Source organism: Diadema setosum, chromosome 1 (genome assembly GCF_964275005.1).
Source record: "Diadema setosum chromosome 1, eeDiaSeto1, whole genome shotgun sequence".
Lineage (NCBI taxonomy): Eukaryota > Metazoa > Echinodermata > Echinoidea > Diadematoida > Diadematidae > Diadema > Diadema setosum.
The window spans coordinates 3,604,956-3,631,195 of NC_092685.1; the positions used below are offsets into that span (position 1 = coordinate 3,604,956).

Here is a 26,240-nt window from a genome sequence, read left to right on the forward strand (position 1 = left end):
ATGCGTGACGTCATGTGGTCAGCCCACAATGCATCATTGTTTAGCAGACAAAAAGGAAAAAATGGCTGGTCCGTCGGTGAAGCTGAGCTTGGAATCTCTTCAAGAACATAAAGTCCAAGAAATATCCCTCGATGGCCTGGAAACATATACCAAGTACGCAAAATTAAATTTATAAAGGCATTCTGTTTGCATTGTTCACCAAATGTTTTCTATGGAGTAACTGTTTTGATAATTCAGACGGACTTGCTTTTATGCCATTTTCTTAGTCCTATGCGTGTAAATTTATGTGACGTTACGAGACTCGAGGAGAGCACTGAAATTTGTGTGAATATGTTGAGGTTTCTGATAACATGATGGTGTTACTCTTTGAGAGAGTGAAGAGAATGATGCTCTTTCAATTCAGAGATACAGGAATTTGAACCAAACATCATCATTTGTCAGAAATTGTCTTGCTTTCTTGCATGAATGTTGTTGCTCAAAACAACTCGCTCTTTGTAAGCCAAAAAACTTGGCCTTGGCAAGAGATTGCGGTAATAATGTTACCTGCACAATCTGGAACTGAAGTTACCCATCTAGATACATATGTATATCGAAAATTCAGCCTCATGTGAAAGCATAGGTTTTACACGTAGCAGGCGGTCGAATTTTGGATGATGTTGTGGTCAAATTATGGGCACCTTGTTTTATGCAATAAATCTTTGAATTTAACTAAGTAGGGTAAGGGCACCAGTATTCGGTCAGCACCCGGTATTCGGTCACTTATCACTAGTCACCAGCCAGTAAGTTCAACCGTCACAACACACGCAAATCACATTAATTCACATACTTGCACACTCATTCACAACAGGAAACTCCCTTAGCGCTTATCCCCCTCCAAAAATCCATCCAAAATCCCAAATTTTACCATCAAAAGTGCAGAATCGGCGCTACTTTCTAAAAGCGCGCACAGATAAGGCCCAGTTTTAAGAGTATGGGTCGCCGATAAAGCGCTAAAAATCGAGAAATACGCTGTTCTCTCGCGGGATTTTTTGCTTATCGCAAGCTTGGAGTGTAATGGTATCCTCAAAAACGCAAAAGAAAAACAAAATTTCCGTATGTGCCAATACAGTGTCCCAATGTACAAGGGTTGAATGCAAGTGCCGAGGCCCCAGTATTCGGTCACCAACGGTCGCTGCAACGTTCCCGATGCAATTTTGCACCAACAAGGTAGCATGCACACGCATTTTTCAGCTGCCTTGAACACGCATTGACTTTGAACGCGCACTTTGAACGCGCGAATACTGGTGCTGGTGACCGTATACTCAACTGGGGAATTTTCAAGGTGAAATATTTCGGGATTTTGTGCAATTCTGTGAGATATTTAACAAAATGAAAGTTGAGATTAAAGAAACTTGATATATTTGACATACATTGCTGTAGATATGATGTATGTATGTATTATTTTGGTTACAGCTCGTTATTCCGGAGGTTCGTTATTCCGAAGGCTCTTTATTCCTAAGATTCGTTATTCCGAAGGTTCATTGTTCCGAATTTCATTTTCGGATTAACCGATCATCGGAATAATGAACCTTCGGAATAACGCCACAAATTTTCGGATTAACGAACCCTTTTTCATTTTCGGATAAACGAACATCTAGGTATAGGGAATTTGCGTGTTTTGGATTAACGACCCTTCGGAATAGCGAACAGCACCCATTATTTTAGTTTGAAAAATATTGCAAAAAAGCTTGAGTGACCGAATACTGAGGATGTTACCCTAATATTAAACCGACTCAACAACATGGGAGCTAAAAGTCAATGTGCAATGATTGATTGTGGTGGCAAGCAAGTTGAAAGCAGTTGGTTGAGAAATGCATGTGTCTGTGTGTCTGTGTGTAGTCATGTGCATTCTAGATACTGCATTTTTTTTTCCTCAGACTTCAATCAGCTCAGCTGAATATACCATAAATCATTTGTACAATATCTACATTGACTTTTTTGCGCCTTGATACTTGTGTAAATTTGTCATATAATATTATTAATTGGAAATAAACTGTTAGATGTAAACTAGATTCTATATCTTGTTATTTTGGTGGAATTCAGGTTTTTTTTTCAGAATTTTAGATATCTACATGGATATGAAAGTACATTCTAGTGCCAATTTGTACATCATGCGCTTCCCACACCTTCAAATCAAGTGAAAGGCCAGGTGTAATACCTTCACATACCTTCTCAAGATCTGTAAGTGTAAATGTCAACTACTCACGGAGAATATATTTAGTGAATCATATATTATTACTTTATGTGTTGGAAAAAAGTAAGTAAATAAACCACTTGTTCATCCAACAGCCCAGATATTCTATAACATTTCTGATGCAATAGATGTCTATGTTTCAGGAGCGTAGCTAAATGTTCTGTTCTCTGGATAAGGAAATTTTTTTTCTGGCAAGCCCCTGTTGTAGTATAGTACATGTACTCTGCTTGTCATCTTGTGCAATTCCATACCAAAAAGCAGTTAAATTGCAGACTTTAAAGGGTGTGTACAGTTCTGATCGAGGTGAAGATTGAGCTTTTAACGTTTTGCGAGATATTCAGAAACCACTCTATGAGATGTCAAAGAGCATGCAATTCTAAAGGGTATCAAAAGTTTATTTGATGAAAATCAGTTTTGAAATTGCTGAGATATCCAAAAACAAGGTGAAACAAAGAGATCCTAATAAAAGGCATGGCCTGTCACCTTTTACTATTATCACTTTTTTGGATATCTCAGCCATTTGAAAACCAATTTTCATCAAATAAACATTGAATCCTTCTTAAAATTACTTGCTCTTTGATATTTCATAAGAGGTTTCTCATTATCTTACTTAGGAATGTTCAAAACATAAATCCCCACCTCAACCAGTACTGTACAGTCCCTTTAAAGCAACTTCAGATATCACTGAGAGAAGGCCATCTTGAAAAGAATTAGTCTTGACAACTTTTCTTCCCTTTAGTGCAAGAATGTATTTTATCTCAACTTTTGCAGACCTCTGTCTATGTCAGAGAATTTGGCCAAGTTGGCACACAAGATCAACTTTGCCACCAAGACAGGAGATAAGGAATCACAGGAAAGTGCAACATCTGAGGCGGAGGAGAAAGAGGCTGTCACTCCATTTCAGCCGCCACAATGGCCTTGGGAGTCTGTCAGGAACAAAGTCAGGTGTGACATATGGACAAATTGCAGTGTTGTTAAAGGGGAATGAACCAAATACACATGTGCAGTGAAATTACAATATATCAATATTAGTATTATTAGAACACATCAGTGAAAATTTGAAGAAAATTGGGCAATTTGTTCATAAATTATGCAATTTTGAAATTTCAGTGCAGCCATCACTTGATTAGAAGACTACTATAGTTCTTCTCGTCACATGTGGAAAATGATTTAAAAAGAATTATAAAGAGAATTTTACAACATTCATTTTTTTTTTTAAGTACAAATTCCTTTTGCTTGTTACTGATATGTTAAGGGTAATAGCATTCCCCCCGCATTCTGAAAGATGTAAGTCAAGAAAATTTGAAATATGTTGAATGTTCATTATATTTTCTGCACATTGTCCATATTTGATATCACAAAATGTTGTAGTCTTCTCATCAAGCGATGGCAGCACCAAAACTTCACAACTTCTCGACAGAATGTCTAATTTTCCTCAAACTTTCGTTGATGTCTAATGGTAATGTTGCTGCACTTACTCAATCTGTATATATATATTGGATTCATTCTCCTTTAAAATGCACTTCCAAGTAGATATACTGATTATTGTGCTCGCTTTCAAAACAATTTTTTCTTGATGACAAAAAAAAAGAAAAAGAAAAGGAGACTAAATTCCTGAAGGTTTTTTTTTTTTTTTTTTTTTTTTTAAAGTTACCTCAGTCATGGTACATTTGACAAATGCAAATGAAATATCTACAATAGGATGATTAGGTAGCATTTCCATTCTCAGTTTTCCATTGGTAATTAAGTTTTTAGATTAGATAAATATTATGCTCAAATTTTACTTATTGTGAATTGATGACAGAATTGAATGTGAGGTGTTCAGAACATGAGAGCAATTGTTTTTGATACAGGAATGTAGCCATTGACTTCAACTCATTAATGCCTCCCTTTATACCTTTACATCGCTTTGTTGACAGAGCTGCTCTTACAGAGATGAGTGTGCTGTCAGATGTTATCCACATTGCCAGACTTGCCAACAAAGAGCACCCCTACATGGTCCTTGATCCTGTGTCGGTGGACAACACTCCATCCAAGCAATACAACTTGCAGATTGTTGAAAAGAAGAAGGTGTGATTTACTCTAGAAACATGCCTTGTGAGGATAAAGATGGGTTGTTACAAAGTTCTTTGAAGTTCAGTTCATTGGTTGCTTCTCAGTCTTGGAAGAGGATAGGTAAAGGAGCTGTGTAGTAATGGCACTCATATCAAAACATTAATTTGCTCTTTTTAAAAAAAAATTAACATACGAGCATGTGTCATTTTCAGTTGCATTTTTCATGTTTAGTTTTGTACATGTTTTTTTTTTTTTCCTGGTCTCAGTATGAGAAACAGACACAAGAACATAATGATTCTTCAGTCAAATGGCTTGTTTGAAAGGGTTTTCAAGGGTTTTCATATCTGTATGTGAATTACCACTAAATTTGTGATTATCATTACTACTTGGGATACAAAGTGATTAGCATTCATGTGTCCATGAATGCTTTGCCATTTAACAAGGTAAATCGAAATCACTGTCAGAAATGTGAGCATATTGATGTTAAATTAAAGGTTAGAATTATTGTTTGCATCATAAAGTTTATGCGTATGAAATTGCTGACATTGATTAAACATTGACGTATGTTGTAACTGAACATCTTATGTTTAATTGAACTCAGAGCTTAGAGGCAGCAGGAAACATCCTCATGAGTGGAGCCTCGAGGATGATTCGGTCAAAGCACTTTGGTAGTCCAGAGAAGAGGAGTGCCAAGGATGACTTCTTTGGGGAGCTCCACAGACTTCGGATGCACTGGAGACTGAAGAGAATTGGTAGCAACATCCTTGGTGACCTCAGCTTCAAGACAGGTGGGATGTGTAATATTCTCATATGACGCATGTTATCACCTGAGGCACTCTGGGATATGTTCATTCCTTGTCAACCTTAACCATTGCCTGTAGATTGTCTTGCATTTCTTGTGTATTGATAATGTTACAGCAGAAGAGGAAAAACAGTATCAGTGCAAATATGACTGCTTTGTAGCTTTCAAATTTGAATCACTAATATTTCATCAAGTGCTTAGGGGTTGCAGCATATTTATTGTGCACAGAAGAATATGAAAGAGATAAGTTATATTCTCCATTTAGAAAGCCTAACGTTATTGGTCACAGAATCTCATGCAAGCCTCCTTTGACCTTAGCAATTGCATTAATGCAACCATGTTATTCTATTATATGTACCAACATAGATTGATGTTTCTAATGAATGCCATTATGCACATGAGATTGAGTAGCAAAGCCCTTTAACAACCTGCTAATAGCGAATTATTATATTAAAGGATTTATAGTCTTCCCACTACAATGAATTCTCTTTTGATAATGTGTTGTAATGATATTTACTGTGTCCATTTTCAGCTGGTTCTCGATTTTGGCACAGTGGAACTTTTGAGGTGGCCAAGTCGACAGAGCAGGAGATAGAGGAGGCTGAACAAAAGGGCATAATGCCCTGTGCCCTCAGGGTCACTGTCCCTTCTGACCTCTCGGGTACTAGCTACATCCAGGTTCTTATCCAAGAAGGTGAGTTGCAGGTGTCCCCATATCACTAAGAATATCACTCCTTGTTTGTGTGTGAATGTGTGTTAATAGATTACATTGGGTTTAAATAAACAAACAAGCAGACTTGGTATAGGAGATCCCATGATGACAGTGCAATATCAATGATCAAATTCTGGAACATTTCAACCAAATTCACAGATTAAGGTAGGTGAAATGTCGAGGTCTGGTGCATTATAGGTCTGGGAAGTGTGCAATAACTTGACTGTCAATGTCATTTCATGAACCTCATTGCTCACATAAACTGTGTCAAGACAATGTACTGATAGATTTAGATAAGATGGTAGGACACCTCTCTCTGTATATCATGTATATATGTTGGATAATAGAAAGGGTTGTCCTTATTGGAAATAGAATAAAGTTCAAAATATGAGGAGAAATGCTGTGTTCCATAATCTCATTAAGATGACCCTCAAGTCATCAATTCTGCAGCAACAAGTAAGTATTATTGCAAGTTTGTCAGCTTGACGTGAGCAGTTCATACGATCATGAAAAGTGTATGTGTCATTTACCAGGTGAAGCAGAGATTGCCACAGCCCTAGTAGAGCATTCCAGTAGGAGTCATGTGTCAGCTGATGCACACTGGCAGGAGAGGCTGGAGGCAGCTCAGAATGTCCTCTTCTGTAAAGAGCTCTTTGCACAGGTGACTAACACTCTTGTAATAAACATTAGTGTCACAGGTTCTGAGGTTTTGAGTTTTCACTACATGGTATTGGCCAGTCACTGTAAACTAAAATTATGAATTTATACCCAGTGTTGATAATGGCCATCAATGAAATTGTGTAATGTGAGAACCACAATAGTCACCATTTCAACTGCAATTAGTCATTTTTGTGTTCAAGACACTTTTCCTTAAAAGAAAATTTGATACTTCCATTATATTCTGAATCTGTCTCCTTATCTGAGCAAATGGTAAGTCATCAAACTTCTACAGCATACATTAGGAAACTGTGGACCCAATAAGAACAATATTTACTGGTACATCAATGTACTTATATGAGAATTTTCTTTCGTGTATGTGACCAGACTATCATACTGTGCAAGTACACAGATGTATATTTTGTTGTATGCTTTAAAGGGAAGGTAAACCCAAAGAGCAATGTGGATTGAGTGAAAACAGTAACATTAGTACAACGCATCAGTGAAAGTTTGAAGAAAATCGGACAATCGATGCAAAAGTTATGAATTTTTACAGTTTTGGTATTGGAACCGCTGGATGAGGAGACTATTAGAGGTTATGACGTATGAGTGGACAACAATATCAAGAAAATATAAAGAAAATTCTACAAAAATTCATTTTTCATCAAAATTACAAATTCCGTCATCTTGATACCGACATAATGTAAGGGTAGCAATATTCCCCCTGCTTTCTGAAAGCGGTTAGTCAAGTGCTCTTTCACAATGCTAGAAAAGTGAATTTTTGTTGAATTTCCTTTATATTTTCTTTGTATTGTTGTCCACTCATACGTCATAACCTCTAGTAGTCTCCTCATCCAGCGGTTCCGACACCAAAACTTTAAAAATTCATAACTTTTGCATCGATTGTCAGATTTTCCTCAAACCTTCACTGATGTGTTCTGCTAATGTTGCTGCTTTCACTCAATCCACATTGCTCTTTGGGTTTACATTCCCTTTAATAACTTGGGAAGCATACCTAGTGTAATCAGTAGTTCGAGTCTTATAATTGTGATTGATTTCTTCTGTGCTCAGATTGCTCGTGAGGCAGTCCAGTTGAAAGCAGCCATCCCACATCTCGTTGTTGGTAACCAGATCATCGCACACATCTTTCAAGGGGTGCAGCTGTGCATCACACTCTGCCATGACACAAATATGGACAGAAGGGTAAGAAATTCACCCCTCATCTGACTGATTGCTGTAACTGAAGAATTCATTTTTTACTGAATTTTCAATCTTTTTATGTGAACCTAATTCTCTTCCTATGATCCAGTCAATTCTAAATCTAATTCATTAGATTTAATTTACTTATTTATATGCATTACCACATTTGGTTTGATTTAGATCAATAAATCATGAGTCTTTTAGATGACAAATCAGATTTTTAACAAGTCATACTTGGGTAATTTACCAAGATTTACTTAATGTTTGTGTCATTTGAAAATCACCTGTTTAGTTGTGTCAGACTGAAGTGACACTGAAATCAAACTTATGTTTTTGGAGAGAGCTGTTCAAACAATGAAATCAAGGTGAAGATTATTGCAAAATTCAAATTTTATCATGTGCATCCAACTAATTTATCTCTGCATCTGTTTCATTTGTATGGTCGCAGTATGCTTTTAGGCTCATATTTTGCAGTTTTTCACCTATTCTTCAGCTTCAATATAACTAGCTGTCGTTGAATCATGCTTTTCAGAGTGGCTTAATGATCTTTATTTCATTTTCCACGGCCTATCAGAGAATTCTGTCTTCATCAGTGAGTAATATGCACACATTTTGTGTTGATACATAGTGCCAAAATCCCCACACTCGACACACTCTTGCATGTATGCAGGTTACGCTAGGTCTAGTTTTAGATATATCACCCTGTCAATGTATATCACTGAAACTGAATGTTGTGGTGATATTACTTTTGAATGGTACATGTTTCTCTTGTCACAGAAATTTTGAGATATGGCATCATATCTTTATGTGTTCTTTCTTTCTTTTACTTAACTTTGTGCTTTACAAAATTTGCCTGTGAAATTCTTTATTCAATTATCGAGCAATGACATTTGTAATATAATTAACTTTTAAAAGCTGCTGATTTTTGGTATCAATGATAGCCCATTTTGAGAGGAAACTGCCAGTATAGGGAATTTCAGACAATTCCTAGCAAATTCCCAAATGCATGTATGAATACCATTGCATGGTGGAGTTGAATGGAATAAATGTCTGTAGTACATTAGAATGATCGTAGTTCAGGTTTTAGACAAGAGTATTATCTGTCTAGTACTCATACATGAAGTTGAAGTGAATTTTTGGATTTGTGGATTTGCTTTCACTGTCAAATGGTAGGAGGAGGTTTTTCTGTCGTAATCATAGTTTAGTATTTTGCCATTTCATTTAGCTGCTGCTTTTATACTTACTCCTAACTTGCATGCATTCATGATTTATTCTTCATCCAACACTGACAATTAGCCTTTGTTAGTTTTTGAATGGTAGCTAATTAGTCTAGAATTCAGTTTTATTCATTTATATATTCTGGTCACCCTTGTTAGCAGATTTTTTTTTTTTTTTTTTTTTTTTTTTTTTAATTGTGGTTGCCCAAAGTGTCATATTGTTGTCTGGAAAATTCACTATAGCAACTCTTTCTCTGACCATTTTTTTAGGTTAAATCCTCAAATTGGATATCATAAAGTTCCCCTGATACACTAGACAGTTAGCACAGAGCTGCCAAGTATCTCTGATTCTTCAGGAGGCTGTGTGAAAGTTTAAATATCTCTACATGTCCTGACAAGAAAATATGAAAGTATCCTTATTTGGGAATAGACCTTGCTTGTTTAGATGCATGTAGCACACACGTCTCCCTGATCGCTCTTTGTAACTTCCCTGATATCAATGTGTGAATATTGGCGGTCCTTGTAGTATGTCATGAGATATGGTGACAAAATTTGGAACACACCCAGGCCACCATGTGACTTGCATGGCTTGGAAAAACAAAAACAAAAGCAAAGCCAATAAACAAAGCACTACGTTTTTTAATATTTTGGGCTCATACTTTTCATTCTCTTTTGTGTGTGATTTCATAGCATGCTAGCAGCCACTGCTGCGTGAAATCCAGAAGCCTTAGTTTATGATTCATGTTCAGTGGCACTGTAAGATATTAGGTCATAAACTGCTGTTTGTTTAGTGCAATAGCCATTTACTATCATGTGCACCAGTTCCTTGCAAAATTCTTTATTGTGTGGTTTGCATTTGTGGGAGTTGTGTGATATGTATTGATGTTCACAGTTGAGAAACAAGGGTCTGCATGTCTAGACTGTGTTTGTGTAGAATTCTATTACTCAGTGTGCTGTTCAGTTACTTTTATTGTTGTTGACTTGTCATTACTTGTGAAGATATGTAAGACCAACTGGAAACTTCAAAGACATTTACTGAATATGGCGAATATTTTGAAAGGTTTATATTTTCGCAAGTCGGTGCTATTCGTGAATTTATAGACGTGAAAAAATCAACTCTGATCCCGACATGAATGTGAAGAGTGAGCATACATTTCTCTGTTCAGTACTGTACTCCGTAATCGCGAATGTGGCCACTCACGAAATTTTTGGGAACTCTCAATTCGCAAAAAAGAATTAGACTTGCTAAATATATGACATATACAGTAATCATTTCATTTCTTGAAATCTGTGATGACAGGGTTTCTGAAAAAAAAAAATGATATCTTTGATAGTAGCTCTTCAATGAATACAAGGTTCATCGAACACTTTTAATATTTCTCAAATTTTCACTTCAGAAATATTTGGGACAGGTAAGGTTATGACTTGTACAGTTTTCATTCTTGTATGCAATAGTCAAGTATATATGTGCAGGCACCTTGAAAAGTGATGACCACTTTTTAGTTGGTTTCAGTGTATCCTTAGCCAGATAATGTATATACATTGTTGTATCACAGATGGAAGCAACAGTGAAACCCAATCATAGCCATGCTTTGGAGCACTCCCTACATCAGCTTCTTAGAGAACTACATCGCAGCAATCTCAATGGCGCCACCCCTCGGCCAATTACAATGTCTCATTCTGCAGCGGCCAAGCGGCGGAGAACTCTGGCACTTCAGGCTGCTGGACACAAGGAGATTGCCCAAAGTCAGCAGACGTAAGGCTGCTCAAAAAAACAACAACAAACAAATAATTATGTCAACTATAAAGATATTTGAATGATCTGAGGAATCTTTGTTTTATTTTGTTTTGTTGGTGTTTTTTTTTTGGGTCCCATGAAAGCAAGTTAAAAATTCATTCTGAAGAAAAGTTGGCAATTATAAATATATAATCATGGTCCAGTCTGTATGCAAACTGAATGTTGGCATGAAAACAGAGACTACTACACTTACTGCAGCCTTTTAACTACAGACAAGTGGATCTACAGAGTATGTGTGTTTTGTGATGTATGTCATATAGAGAGTTGAACTATGCCTGGAGAGAGTAGAGAATAACATATTTTGACACTCGGTGATTCAGCGCAAGGAAGAGAGGTTTTTATTGGGTACTGAAGATACTGTGATTTTGATTGTGACTATGTGTTATCAGTGTAACAATTGCCATCAAAAATCAATTACATTCAGTACAAAGACTTCTTTGCTGCTTCTTTACAATAACCATTTTAGAAGATGTTTGAAATTTGTGTCATTGCAGGGAATGTCTGTTGGAGAAGATTATGAAGCAGGCCAAACACATCGTATTGAGGCAAAGGTAAAGATACTGCATGAAGTGAATTGATCACTTATATGAGACTGTAGTTTGTGTGTATGTGTGTATGTATGTGTGTGTGTGTTTGCGTGCTCATTCGTTTGGATGAGTCTCTGTGTGAGCATAGTAAGTGGTTGAAGCTTCTTGGCACGTGTGGCAAATTAAGTGACAGCAGGCAGCAGTGAGTGTGTGTGGACCAACTATGTATCACTAAAGGAGCTCCATTTATCTTTGAGAGAAGAAAAGGGTACACTAGGGCTCTGAAGAAAAAATGGCAAGAGATTTGAGCTTGCATCCCAAAAAGGTGTGGGTACTAGACAAAGGCGTGCTGTGACTTCAACTTCTTTTACCTGAAAATGCTGGTACTTGTAGATGAAAATTACCCATTCATACTATCCAAAGAATCAGTTATTCCCAGTGTAGGATGATTATTTAAAGATGACCCCGCGGTAGTACCGTAACACTCTGGCCATTCAGCGTGATGTTTGTATAGAAAATGTACTCCCTTATGGCCTGTTGTTATCATGGGCGGCGCCACATTTTCAAAAGTGAGGGCCCACTTTCGGCACTTCCGGGTTTCATGAGCTTCCGGGTTTCATGGTTCACTTCCGGGTTTCATGGTGGCACCCTATGTATTCCTATGTACAGGTGCAAAAAATGTGTGTGTATGTATGTGTGTGGTGGGGGGTTGAGCCCCCCCCCCCCCCCCCCCCCCCCCCCGTTCCACTGGCCCTGGTTATTATCCATCTTTACTAGCATTTTGAAATTTGATGGAGACATTTACATTATCCCAGGTCCAATGCACACAACAATGCACTCTGCAGTTTGCAGGGCATAATGCACGTGATGTTGACAAAACAAACAAATGAATGAAAACATTTAAATTCTTCCAAACCCCTTTTCTCATCTACAAGCAAAGGTCAAACAACATACAGGTAGATATCAATGCAAGGGGTTATGAACCTATACCTATATGTAGTGTTGGCAGAAAATATGTCAAGTTATTTGACAGTACAGATGATACCTTTGAAATAAAGATTTGTTGTAACAACTTGATATTTTCATATTGGCAGTGTAATTTCATGTCATAGGAAATCAGGGACAGCAATTTGAATTGTACGCAACAAAATCTAACCATGTCTTAAGTGCTTAATGTCAAGTTAAGTGGTTAATACAGGTTATTATAATAGAAAGGAATAATTTTTCTCTTCTGCGTATTGATCAGTATGTCAGGATGATTGGGTAGTAGGAAGAATGTTGTGAGGTGAAATAGCAAGACATTACTTTAAAAAGGACAATACAAATATATTTAAAAGATACACCTTTTGTGTGTGACATTCACATGGTAATTGTAAGATCATTTGTCCCCTGCCTCTCCCCCCCATCCCTCAGAGTTGCCAGGTTGTTGGATACCATGTCAGCAGAGCATCAGGACCCCTGCATCCATGCCCACTGGGGTGCCATGACCAGACCTCTCCAATCCACTGTCAAGGTGCACATCACTTCCAGTGGCTTCATCTATGAGCAACTTGTCAGGTGAGGGCGCACTCTGTTTCTTGCATGGATTTTCAGTGATTTCTATCTCTTCTTATTTCTGGAAGACATATAGTGCTTCTGATTGGTCTTCGGCATGACGTAGGGCAATTTAGATTTCAAGAGCATAAAATCACTATTTTGTGTTCATTGTTTGATGATGATCTGTTCATAAAAAGGAACACAGGCACTCACACACTTACCGTAACTCTTTATGTGCCATGGTGGAAACCCCCTGTGTGCCATGTTATTCTGAGACACAAAGGTAGTCATGCTTTTAGAAAGAATTCTGTTTTTCCAATTTGTATAACTTCTACAAGGCATAATAGTAGGCAAAGTTAAAGAGGAATGCCAAGCTATGTTTCGATATAAATTGTGTGGCGACTCTATTTTCAATTTTTCTTTTGAATGACAAGTTGCTACATTACTGTAAAGGCATGACTTTTGCACATTGAGGCCATGACAGAAACTTAGAATTTACGAGCAAATATAGTTGGGAACATCGCTCGATAGTCGATCACCACATAGAATGCAAGCTGTATATGAGAGGAACAAAAGTATGAGAAACGCTTTCATTGTGCCGCGGGATTAGCAGTAATTAGCAGTTTATCGATCAGTCTTGGCGGCTTTGTCTGTTGAGCAGAATATGCGAAGTTGCCACGCCGTCGACTGAGTCGGAGGTGCGAACGTGGCACATAAAGAGTTAAAAGCAAAAATGCACTTACATTTAGCTTTGCATCAGCATAGTTACTTTGTTTTATTGTTTCTAATTAGGTCATCAGTGCAGCTGAGCATTGAGACAGACAGCATACAAGCAGTCTGGAAGGACGGACGGGTCGTCACACTAACACATAATGAGCAGGAACTCAGAGATTTCATCATGCTTTCAGTGAGTGGCAGCATAGAATATATTGCAATTTACCCTGTAAGCTCCAGAAGTAAAATTAAGAGGCATTTCCAATTTACATGGATCCGTTTTGTTCTCTCTACTAGATCATAGAGACCCACTTATAAAATTAGAAACAGAACAAAAATCATAGTATTTATGTACTGTATTTAACTCTGAAAAATCTTCAAAATTTTGAAATTTACAGAAATTTGTTGAAATGGAAAAGCTGTTGTGAATAAAGTCATCAAAACAATCCAACACCAACAAAGGAATAACTCTAACCAAACCAGACAATAGCACAGAAATCTTCTCAGTCACAAAATAGGACAGTCAGTCATGTTGGAATGATGTCCCCTCAACTTTGCAGACATAATAACCATTACTTTCATTGCTTGCTTTCACACCACCTTCCCCACAGTGATGAATGTCCACATAACGAGCATGTACAGTCAATCTTGCCTAAGTTGATCTATTTGGACTGAAGAAATAACTTTGACTGAGAGAAAATACAACTGATGAAGTATTAAAATCAATAGAATACACTTATAAAGAGAAGAGGACTTGAAAAGACCTACTTAGGCAAATTATTCAACTTATGTGAAGTTGACTTAAGCAAGGTTGATTGTATGTCCAAGCACAATTCTACAAAACTTCATGTGATTCGTGTTTGTTTGTTTTGTATGTTGTGTTTGAGTGTGTTGCACAAGTGAATTGTCACTGATGAAAAGAGCTTCAACACTTCAACAATAGATATACAATATCAAACATAGCACTTGACTGCTAGCGTGCACCTTGAACAAATTATAACGTCTAATACGTGCAGAAGGGACCAAAACAGGCATTCATGAAATTGATTTTGAGTGAACAAAGATCTGACTTTTTTTGTGTTTTTTTGAGTGAGAATGGGTTATTTTTGTCATTTCTCCTGCAGCTATCTCAGCATCAGGTAATAATTCTCCAGCAGCTGTGCAAGTACATGAGCATGCAGATTCTACAGTACAACCTCCATGTGGGCACAGGACCAGCACCCCTGCTGGGCAGTGCTTCAGCCATCATGTTCACCACACCAAATGGCCAGAAGTAAGACTTTGGTCCAATACTGGTAGACATCTCTTTCAGGGACAGTTTAGTTCTCTTCTGTTTTGTCTAGACAGTGACAAAATTAATTGGGTTCAACCAAAATAGAATCTGAACTTTCAGAGTGGGAGCATCACAGCAAAGTATTGTGCTATGAAGGACAAAATATTGCTGCTACTGTATCAAGACCAGATGTGAACTTGATTCTTGTTCTGGTGTGATCATGCATATTTCTGTTAGTACATTGCAGAATATAATAAACAAATACATTACCAAAACATGTGCTATGAAGAATGAGGGGTGTGTTCAGATATGAATGTAACACATTGAATCTCTGTGCTTTCCAATGGCAGGACCGTTGCAGTGCGTTCCGACCCACTGGAAGGCGTAACAGTGATGGTACAGGGATGTAAGTCATCCTCCACCCACCACCAGCAGCAGGAGGTCCTCAGTGATGTGGTGACTGACCCCAAGTGGGAGAACCTCCCAAAGGGTTACCGGGAGGTGGACATGGCCCGACTTCCTGGACGCAACTTCATCCACAAGATGGAGATGTTGATGGCCACACTTGCAAAATAACCCCACCCACCACATGAAAGAGACATTCTGAGATCTACAAAGGACTATGGTTTCAAGGATTTCCTGTCATTATGCCACTCAGGCAGGGGACTGTGTCTAGTCCATGTGTTCTTCTTGGACTTAAAGTGCAGATAGAACTTCATCCCTGTCACTGGGCCGAGGATTTAGCACGGATGTTGAGAAATTGAAAGGATTGTGTAAATCTTGCTTTCAATGTGTAGTTCTTCCTCAACAAGTTCCACAAGTGAAACTATCAACTCAACCTTACTTCCTCGTGGAACGTGAGGCTCTTCTTAGCGGGCATGTGAACCGTGAACTTATATTTCCTTTTGCAGCTACTTGAGGCACTTTTTTAAGCATTAACTTTCATTCATTACTTACTTGAATGTGATAAATTTATCTTAACATACCACACATTTAACTTTCAGCAAAAAATTCACACGCAATTTGCACTTAAGAAGTAAATACCTGTATTGTGAATTTAATTTGAGTTTTCTTGGAATTTCTTGGAAAGCTTTCAAGCATGTCAAAGAGGCCAAACCACAAATGTTTATGTTGCAAATTCAGACGTACCATAAATCTCCACTGCATGATAGATTCCACATCTCATTTTTTTTTCTATCCCTGTTGGAGGATACACAAGGAATCACTATGTGTAGTTCTTCCTTTTCTACAGTTCTTTTATCACTCGTGAGCCATTTTTTATGCAGGGTAGTGCTACAGATATTTATATGACAGAGATATGACCATGCTACCATACCCTCTGTGTGCCCTCTTTGAGTGGTTTTAATATCAATAATTTTGCTCGAGAACGAGTAGAAGAGACATTTGTTGGCCATCCCTTGGAGCCATAATGCTTTAAGGTAAATATTTCCCTGTCATGAATGATGCAGGAATTACCCCATAGGATCAAAATACATTGTATTGTGGAACTGTAAATGTTAAGATGTCTGTGTAGGAGTGATCAATACACATACCCTGAGAAGTAATCCACATACCAAGAGGTGAACGATTCATTGGAGTTGATAAGCTGCTGGGTCTCAAAGGTTGACGAGAAGATGTTGGAGAGTGAAGGCAAAGGTTATGATCATGCCGAGTATTTGGTACAAGCGACTCCCGTTAAAACAAAATTCACTGGACTGGCAGTTTTCATTTGTTGGATTGTTAAAGCCAAACAACAAAGCTATGTACAAAATACATAGTAATACAATGTAGTTGTTTAGAATTTTTATTCATTGTAATGAGAGTTTCATTATAATCGTGTTCGTTGTAACGGGAGTGCGCTGTATACCATTTCCTCTTGTCAAACTATCTCAGAGATGGTCTAGCCAACTATTTTTTTCTCTTGTAGACTGATGTATTATATACAAAATACAATGACTGTAAATTATGTCTCATGAAATTAAAGTTGTACATACAAACATAAAAAGTTACTGTGGAGCCATCATCTGTAAGCTGTAGCCCGGTTAGTGAGTTATGGGTGTGAGAGTGCAGTGAGGTGACTATGTGTTTTATGTAATAAGAAAGGATTTTTCTCATTCTGTAGATTCAGTGAAGTTTGCAGATGTGTAAGTCATTGAGTATGAGAGTGTCAAAGTGTCAAAGACTTACACAGTGGAAATACATGTATGTGTACATGTACATTTGTATCTCTTACTCTACTCTCCACTTGTCTCAAAATTGGCTTCACATTTGTTAATGTTTTATAGTGATATAATCTACAAAAAGATTATGTTGGCTAGCAACTGACAGGTAGGAACAGAAGTCAGTAGAAAAACTAGAAAGTGACAAGACTGAATATTCAGTTTATACCTGATAAATAAACCAAAGCTTCAGGAGTTTTCTTTTTGCCTTCTTTGGTAGGGACTTTAATTGCACTTTATTCAAGGAACTCATTCACAAATGGACATTGAAATACAATGTAGTGGTATAATGCAACATACACAAACTGCATTAGTGTAAGTCATTATTTACCTTTAAAAACGTAAAAGAAGTGTGTAACAAAGAAAAATGTACATACATGTACATGTACTTGCCAAATTTCCTGTTTGCCAAACAATCATCTGTAGCGTAGGGTATTTGCTTCATCCAGTTTCCATCAAATCAAAGCCCATACACCAAGTGTGTGGCAACTACTAAACTAGTATTGCCAACTACCATTTGACAAGCTCAGTGTGGGAGTAATCCACCTTCAACTCATCACTTTGCACAAAAGAGAAGCCTAAATCCAGATGTTGAGCAGACTCTTAACAAAGTGCAAAGTGTTATGTAGCATGAAGTGGTTGCATTAAAACACAGTACTTTGGGGGGTTTGTGGAATGTTGAAAATCTCATTAGCTATTCTATTCCCCATGAATAATTTTACCCCCCCCCCCCAAGTTTATACACATTTCCCCCCACAAATCTGTAATTCCCCATGTGTCAACACACTGAGACAATCCAATCAATTAGGAAGAAAGATTTGCAGTGACACCATGTGTATGTAGTCCTTAACCGGATCGTAGTTTGGAAGAAGAGCTTAGAAAGAGGAGAAACGAAGAGGGAAGCGACATATGGGGGTTGTGAGGAGGGCAAAAAGTGAAGAGTGGGAGACAGTAATGGGCTGGAAGTTGAAGTTGCACTAGTGGAGACAGTAGAGAAAGGAACACAGAGAGTGGTAAGGAAGAATAGTGTGAGAATCAAGTAAGATGTTCGGACATCGTTAGAAGGGGAAAGATGAGATAGAAGGGAAGAGGAAGAGGAAGGAGTTGAATGTTGGAGAATCATGGAGATAGGGAAGAGCAGTGAAGATTCATGAAACCAAGAGAACGAAGTCGGCGAACAGTGTGACTATGGAATGCGAATGAATGGAGAAAGGACGATTAACAGAAATAAGGAGGGGTAAGTAGAGGAGAAGTGAGAATATGCGGAGAGAAGGGAGAGAGAGAGAGAGAGAGAGAGAGGGGGGGGGGGCAATGAAAAGAAGAAAAGAACAAATTGAAATTCAAGACGTAAATTAGAGGGAGCTATTGTAGATCCTAGAATTAAATGCTGCTGCGGAAAAGAAAAATTTCTTCCTTCCATACAACCCAACGGTCCTTTTCAGGACCACTAGTTTTAATTTACACATTTCTTTACAGGTTATTTCTCTTGTCTTCTCTTCTCAGGTCTACATTTTAACCTTATTTTAATTTCTCATTTTTTGCATTTCTCCCACAGGAACCTTTTCAGGATTTAACTGTCATCAATTTCGTCTCCATTTATTTTTCTTTTCCGCAGCAGCATTTAATTCTAGGATCTACAATAGCTCCCTCTAATTTACGTCTTGAATTTCAATTTGTTTTCTTCTTTTCATTGCCCCCCCCCCTCTCTCTCTCTCTCTCTCTCTCTCCCTTCTCTCCGCATATTCTCACTTCTCCTCTACTTACCCCTCCTTATTTCTGTTAATCGTCCTTTCTCCATTCATTCGCATTCCATAGTCACACTGTTCGCCGACTTCGTTCTCTTGGTTTCATGAATCTTCACTGCTCTTCCCTATCTCCATGATTCTCCAACATTCAACTCCTTCCTCTTCCTCTTCCCTTCTATCTCATCTTTCCCCTTCTAACGATGTCCGAACATCTTACTTGATTCTCACACTATTCTTCCTTACCACTCTCTGTGTTCCTTTCTCTACTGTCTCCACTAGTGCAACTTCAACTTCCAGCCCATTACTGTCTCCCACTCTTCACTTTTTGCCCTCCTCACAACCCCCATATGTCGCTTCCCTCTTCGTTTCTCCTCTTTCTAAGCTCTTCTTCCAAACTACGATCCGGTTAAGGACTACATACACATGGTGTCACCGCAAATCTTTCTTCCTAATTAACTTCACCATGCAAACCTTCAAACAACACATAATCCAATCAATGTCTTGTTTTTTTCTGTTGCTTGGTAAGTGTGTGTGTGTAAACATACCTGTAATTATATACCATATTATATACAAATGTACAACATAATTACAACTGTATGTACCTTTGCCGCATGCACTCTATCAGTTACAAGCACACATTCAGTCATTCACTTTACTTTCAGCAACTTCAAGTGATCACTTTCGCACACAACTGAATGTAATGAACAACTATCCATCTTTCACATAAAAATGGTTCCCATTTCTGTACTGTATATTCAGGACTTGATGTGAACATCCCTTGACATCCAAGGTGTTGTATAAAATGGTTCCATGACATTTGCTCCCATGAATATCTGCATGTTAAGCCAAATATAAATTTTACCCACAAACATAACCCTAATCCTAATCCTTACCTCACATCAAACTTAACCTAAAACCCTATCACAACCCTAACCCTAATCCTATGTCTGTGGAGAAAATACAGTAAGACCCCAGCAACTGTTTCAGGAGCAAATGTTGCGTCACCTCATAAAACAAATAGTGTATGGTCTTTACTCGTGCAATGGAACAAAATCGCAACTGTGGCCATTCACTATTTGTACATAATGATCGAAAAAAGAAAATATCCCAAACCTAGAACGAAATACATTGACAGCTAAGTTTCCTGAGAGCACTGTTTACAGCATAAATACAGAGGATATGTTCATTACTGGTAGCAACATGATGATTCAAAATTTCACAGCCAACTGCCACACATGACAGGGATTGTGAGCTTTTTGCATGTAAGGTGGATTCATCTTGATAGATCAAACTATGTTGCAATGTGGCTTTCCTGATAGGGCAGTCTTATCTAAAATTTGGGCTGTGACAAAGAACGAAAAGAAATACCACCATCATCACATTCACTTTATGCTCCAACATCAATCAAAAGTCTGTGATGTGAGTATATGGTCCATTGGTATCCACTGAAAGCACCTGGCGATTTCCGTATGTCCCACTGTGAACTTTGCAACCCGCCTCCAATGTTCTCTCATTGCTTGCAAGACCACTCACACACAGATCCACAAACATCCGGTAGAGTTCTCCTCCAGTCTCCTTAGCGATGTTGGAGTGGTACTGCATCATCTTTCCCTTGGCTTTACCTCCTAGGGTGGCCTGGGGGACAATGAGGACATCTCCTGGTAGGTCTAGGACTGACACACGTTTGGAGGAGGATGACTCACTAAGCCTGATGTTCAGAGCAAATTTCACTGTCAAAAGCAAAACATTAGACTTTGTTACACCACTTGAAATAATCAAATTTCAGTAACTACTCACTGCAATCACTCTATAACACTTCTGATACTGTATACATCATATATCTAATGAGTGGTTAAATTTGCTGCAGAGAACCACTGCAAAGGAATGAGAAATTCTATCATCCCGTTTCAAGAAGTAAAGTTAGTGTCCCCCCCCCCCCCCCCTCCATGAGATAATATTAATTGCATTTGGGTAATACAGCCAATGCTTTGGCATTTGAGAATTTTGTGAATTGTATGTGTCCACTAGCACAAGCAAAGTTGCAAATATAAAACCACAGTCAAAGATGCAGGTGTATATATGCAATGTGACTCTTTTTGCAGCAAGCTCTTGAATAAAATATTCTTCTAATCCAGTCTGTGGTCATTACTTTCCTCAGAAGTTGTCAGTACCCAATACATCTCACACACATTATCTACGCAATGCACTCTTTCTTCACCTTTTCTTTTTACCTGACTGCAGAATTCAGCCTTACATTGGTACACTTAAAAAATATAACTTCAAAAACATTTTAGACATAATATATCACAGATGTAAAACATAAACAGCAAGAAATGACTGAGTCCGACAATTAAAACCATGAGTGCAAATATATCTTTCATGATACAGTGTATTTTTGTCCATCTCTATTGTTCTTACCCATTTTCTCCACAATTTCCTTGTCGGCACCTTTCAGGAAACATATGTATAATATAATACCTCTGTTTATCTGAAAAACAAAAGTATGAAAGATAAGAGACCAAAGAAAACAATTAAAGATTTTACATGAATTTCAAAGATACTGCATGCAAAAGTGGATAGCTTCACTGAAAGCTAACATAAGGCTGTTCCTGTATTCAAAACAATGTATGGCTGTCTACTCAAAAGAGTGAATCCACAGTCTAACATTATTATAATGACACTTAGTGCAAGCTGGTTGTGTGAAGTTATACTGGACTCACACATCATCCCACACATTTCCAAGTACATTTAAATACAATTCTGGAAGAAAAGAGGTCTCTAATGCCTAATGCACATGCACAGCATCACTTTTATGAAAACCAATACTGTTTGTAATACAGATGATTATTTCAAAGGAACACATACGCACACAAGCGAAACTATACAGTAACACCATCATCACCTGAAAAACCATTCAAATGTGAGCATTTACAAATTTGCAGAAATAAAACAAAATGACAGCACAGTTAGATTATACTGTAGAAGTCAAGTAAAATCATTTACGGTATGTATTTCTATATACGTAATAGGAATGTCAAGGCATTGTTAAATGATGCAGTGAATGATGGTATTTGTATCCATAATCTTTCACTGCCATGAGGCAATAATGAGTGACATATATGGTGATGCTTTTTGATAATGTTTCCATAATAAGTATTAATCAAATGTTTTCAATCAGGCAATATGCAATTGTTGAGACATTAGCACACTATGCTGCCAACTAAAAGTGGCTTCACAAACACCAGTGTATGTCTCGTCATAAAGGCCTACTGTAGCTAGCTCTTTTGATTCAGACAATGATTACCTAGTAGCAATCCTGGAAAGAAATCTATTCCTTAGGTCACATACACACTTACACACTTACAATAAAATATTGCATCTGTAAGATATATCCATGACTGATGCCACCCCCCCCCCCCCCCCCCCGTAAACACACACACACACACTCACACATACACACACACATGAATGATCCTGTCAATATATCGGTAGACCACACCTCCACAAATGCTGCTTCCTCATCATCTGATGCAGGCTTGACTTGGAGCTTCGCCGACAGACACTGCTGTATCACCAGCCTGGCTTTTGGCTCACTGATTGGTTGGTTTGCCATGACATTTCTGGGAGGTTGAGCTAGATGGATCTATAAAAAGGACAACATAAATCATAGGGAATTCTTCATCAAATATGCAGTACACTTCAATACACAGTGGTGCATATTGCGATTTATCTATACTGCCTATGCTCCGAGAGATATATTTCCCTCTCTTTAGTTGAAGCATCATAGCGGAAAGCGAAATGTAAAGTATCACTGATAAATTATTGTTAATATATGCATAATGTAGGCCTATTATGTATGTAAATGCATACACTTAATTATTGCCTGTGTGGACCTATTTTGTGATGTCCAATTTATGGATTGAAGTTTGCATGGCTTAAGTGTTTTCATTTATTGTGTATTCTGAATTAAGTTTATCTAAATGAACATATATTCCATTTATGTAAATTTGTAAGCTCTCTATCAAGTCTCATTGGAAGAGCTGTGTATGAAACATTAACAGTCATTTAATAATTGTATTGTTTTGTATTGTAATTTACACATTTAGGAAAAAACATCAGAGTACGCACTTCATTATTTCAGCTTATTATAGTTAATATTTCAAGAAACATTAAGAGGATCGCTTGCAATTTGTTCTTGCATGTGAGCCCGACATCGTATATCCTGTCAATTTACGTTTAGGATACATGAAATCAAGGAGGTGAGACTAGTATGACATGGTTTGTATACAGCAGTTCTTGTACCGTATCAATGCTCCACTATATGGTTAACTGCAACCAGCCCCAACGTTGACAGTATAACTGTGTACAAGGAGCTCAGTAGGAGCGCCCCGGGGTTACAGTATGGTATGTGGCTTTGAGTTGTCCACTGCAAATTCAGATCTATGATCAGACAACTTGGGCGCCGGAAGTGGGGGGGCAGGGGGGGCGGCCGCCCCCCCAATCCAAAAAGTGGGGGGGCAAAACGCATTTTTGCCCCCCCAAAAAGCCCCCCCCCCCAAAATAAAAAAAAAAAAAAAAAAAAAAATAAATAAATAAACAAATAAATAAAAATAGATAAAATATGACAGATATGTATATAAATGAATAAACGCGAAAAAACATAGCTACAAACGGCAGTTTTTGGACTGTAAAATGTCAAAATTTCCAAGCTCGCTCGCTCCGCTCGCTCGCATTCAATCGCTATGCCATTCTCCTAATGTTGCTGCCAGTAATTGCCAGCAGTTGCGCCTGGGCCGCCCCCCTTAATTTCCAAAGCTAAATATATATATATATATATATATATATATATATATATATATAGCTGCAAACGGCAGTTTGGGGACTGTAAAATGTTAAAATTAATCGTCAAATTTATTCGTTATGCCATTTTCCTAACGTTGCAGCAAGTAATTGCCAGCAGTTGGGCCCGGTGCGCCTCCCCCTTAATTTTCAAAGCGAAAAACATAGCTACAACGGCAGTTTTTGGACTGTAGAATGTCAAAATTTTCAAGCTCGCTCGCTTCGCTTGCTCGCATTGAATCATTATGCCATCTCCTAATGTTGAAACCAGTAATTGCTAGCAGTTGCGCCCGATGCGCCCCCATTAATTTCCAAAGCGAAAGATATAGCTACAAACGCCAGTTTCGGGACTGTAGAATGTCAAAATTTTCAAGCTCGCTCGCTTCGCTCGCTCGCATTGAATGGTTATGCCATTCTCCTAATGTTGCTGCCAGTAATTGCCAGCAGTTGCCCCCGATGCGCCCCCATTAATTTCCAAAACGAAAGATTATAGCTACAAACGCCAGTTTTGGGACTGTAGAATGTCAAAATTTTCAAGCTCGCTCGCTTCGCTCGCTCGCATTGAATGGCTATGCCATTCTCCTAATGTTGCCGCCAGTAATTTCCAGCAGTTGCGCCCGATGCCCCCAAAGCGAAAGATATAGCTACAAACGGCAGTTTTGGGACTGTAAAATGTCAAAAATTTCAAGCTCTCTCGCTCCGCTCGCTCGCATTTTATTGTTATGCAATTCTCCTGAGTTGCTGACAGTATATAATTTGTCGTTTCACACCGTCATTCCATAATCCATGTAAGGAAAACTTACAATGTTGCTCAATGACTGCGATGTTGAATGTATCGCATTCCGTAATGTATTGTAGTCCCATTATTGCGCACGCACACACGCACATGCATACACACCGTCAAAATTACTTTTCCACAAGGTGCCCACCCCAATGTTTCGACCCACCGTACGCCACTTTACATTACATACAAACACACACACACACACACACACACACACACATATTATATATGTATATATATATATATATATAATAAGATGTGTGTGTGTGTGTGTATATGTGTATATTGTGTAACATATGTATGGTCTATCGTGAGCCCCCTCCAACATTTGCCCCCCCAATCCAAAACTGCTTCCGGCGCGCCTGACTTGACGTGCTGCTAAATTGTCATGGATGGCTGAGTGAGGTCCAGGGGCCCTCTTACTAGGCTCTGACCTTCGAAAGGCAGTGAAGTTACGTAATAGTGGGCGTTCTACGTAGAAATCTACATAGCTAGACTCTAGTAGAAACAGTTTGCCAACCCCACACCGTAATGCCTTGTCTACTCAAGTCAATACCATGTTATACCCCGGGCAGCTCATTTACATGTACGCCGTACTAAGTACTCACAACTGATGTCCTGTCTGTCCTCGCCTGAACAAAGCCCTGTACTGTCTGGAACCCCGCTTTTCAGGTTACTCTGTCTAGCTAAAGTTAGAGCCTAAGCTTATTTATTGACTGCCGACATCCCCTCCCACCACCAGACCACTGCGCTGTGCTGTGTTGATGTAGTGGACGCTTGCTTGTTCACTGTTCACACGCCACGCACGCAGCTGCAGATCAAGGCAAATGGCATTGAGCACATGTTGTGGTATTGCATAATAAAAACTGAAGCTATCGACCAAAAATGCAGAAGATAACAGAATCGATCCAACGAGCAAGAGTATGAACGTAACCCGCTTTTTCTCTTTTTCTCTCGAACCTCTCTAACAAAATCTACTCACACGCACGTTTACTTTTAAAAATTGTTATCTTGTACGAATTGTCAATGATTCTATTGAAATCATGTTTTGGGTCAATAATTTAGCAACTACAACGCCTTCATCCCCCAAAGTAAAGGGTCATTCTTGCATGCTTGGTAAGTGCAACAAAACAAAAGTCTGATGTGCAAGGATTAATTTTTTTTTTATTTCTTTTGTGTCAATGAGCATTTGTGTGTTGGAGAGGTGAGGTCTTTACATACACCTTATCTAATTTGCATATGTCAAAGTATAGGCCCTAACTGAGATAGTCTCCTGGTAATGACATCTCTCAATTTTTATATTTGTATATAGGTCCTCTTAATTGATGAAACCTCTACAATTTTGTTTCTTTCATTTTACTCTGTTCGTAAACCACACCCATCTTGAAAAAGAATAAAGGTTTGATAAGGGAATCAAAGTCATTACTTGACTATTGCCTGTTTAATTGGGTGATGAAATTATGACAATGTTACCTTACTTACAAGTACTTTAGTTGATCGATGCACTTGTTCTCAACACAAACTGTATCATAAAGCTCTCGTAGCCACTGACAGGTTCATAAATTGACTCATAACTATTTCTAATTGTGGCAGTCTGTAGGAATTTCTAGATTACTGCTATGATAGGACCTATCTAGCAATGTACAAGAGTAGAACGAGTTAACTAACAAGACTCGGTAATTGGATCACACGGGCTTTCAATATTGTTATTTTCACAGCTCTGCTCTGGGGGCCAGGGTGGGGGGGGGGGGGGCAAGAGGAGCACTTATGACACCTATAATCAAAATTACGTCTGTTCGAATGGATGCACACAGGACAGAAGGTAATTGAAAGGATGTGCAGACATGCAATATTCCGATCGTTACACTTCCTGTAATGTTTTTTTTCAATTCAATTCAATGCAAATCAATTCAATTTATTTTCACAAAT

The 26,240-nt window shown here is 38.3% G+C and overlaps 2 protein-coding genes across 2 annotated transcripts; one reads left to right on the plus strand and one right to left on the minus strand.

Moving 5' to 3' along the window:
- The first annotated feature begins 41 nt into the window (after nt 1-41).
- Nucleotides 42-16,794, plus strand: LOC140246595 (mediator of RNA polymerase II transcription subunit 17-like). Its single transcript, XM_072325939.1, has 13 exons — nt 42-153; nt 3,005-3,178; nt 4,153-4,303; nt 4,890-5,076; nt 5,623-5,784; nt 6,336-6,463; nt 7,531-7,662; nt 10,433-10,632; nt 11,169-11,225; nt 12,615-12,758; nt 13,530-13,644; nt 14,576-14,724; nt 15,075-16,794. The coding sequence occupies exons 1-13, from the start codon at nt 62-64 to the stop codon at nt 15,298-15,300; spliced, it is 1,917 nt and encodes a 638-aa protein (XP_072182040.1). The 5' UTR covers nt 42-61; the 3' UTR covers nt 15,301-16,794.
- Nucleotides 16,795-18,896: 2,102 nt separating this feature from the next.
- Nucleotides 18,897-25,054, minus strand: LOC140246606 (D-aminoacyl-tRNA deacylase 2-like). Its single transcript, XM_072325950.1, has 4 exons — nt 24,920-25,054; nt 22,188-22,331; nt 21,107-21,176; nt 18,897-20,418 (listed from the first exon to the last, which is right to left on the minus strand). The coding sequence occupies exons 2-4, from the start codon at nt 22,299-22,301 to the stop codon at nt 20,093-20,095; spliced, it is 510 nt and encodes a 169-aa protein (XP_072182051.1). The 5' UTR covers nt 22,302-22,331; nt 24,920-25,054; the 3' UTR covers nt 18,897-20,092.
- Between the last annotated feature and the right edge of the window lie 1,186 nt (nt 25,055-26,240).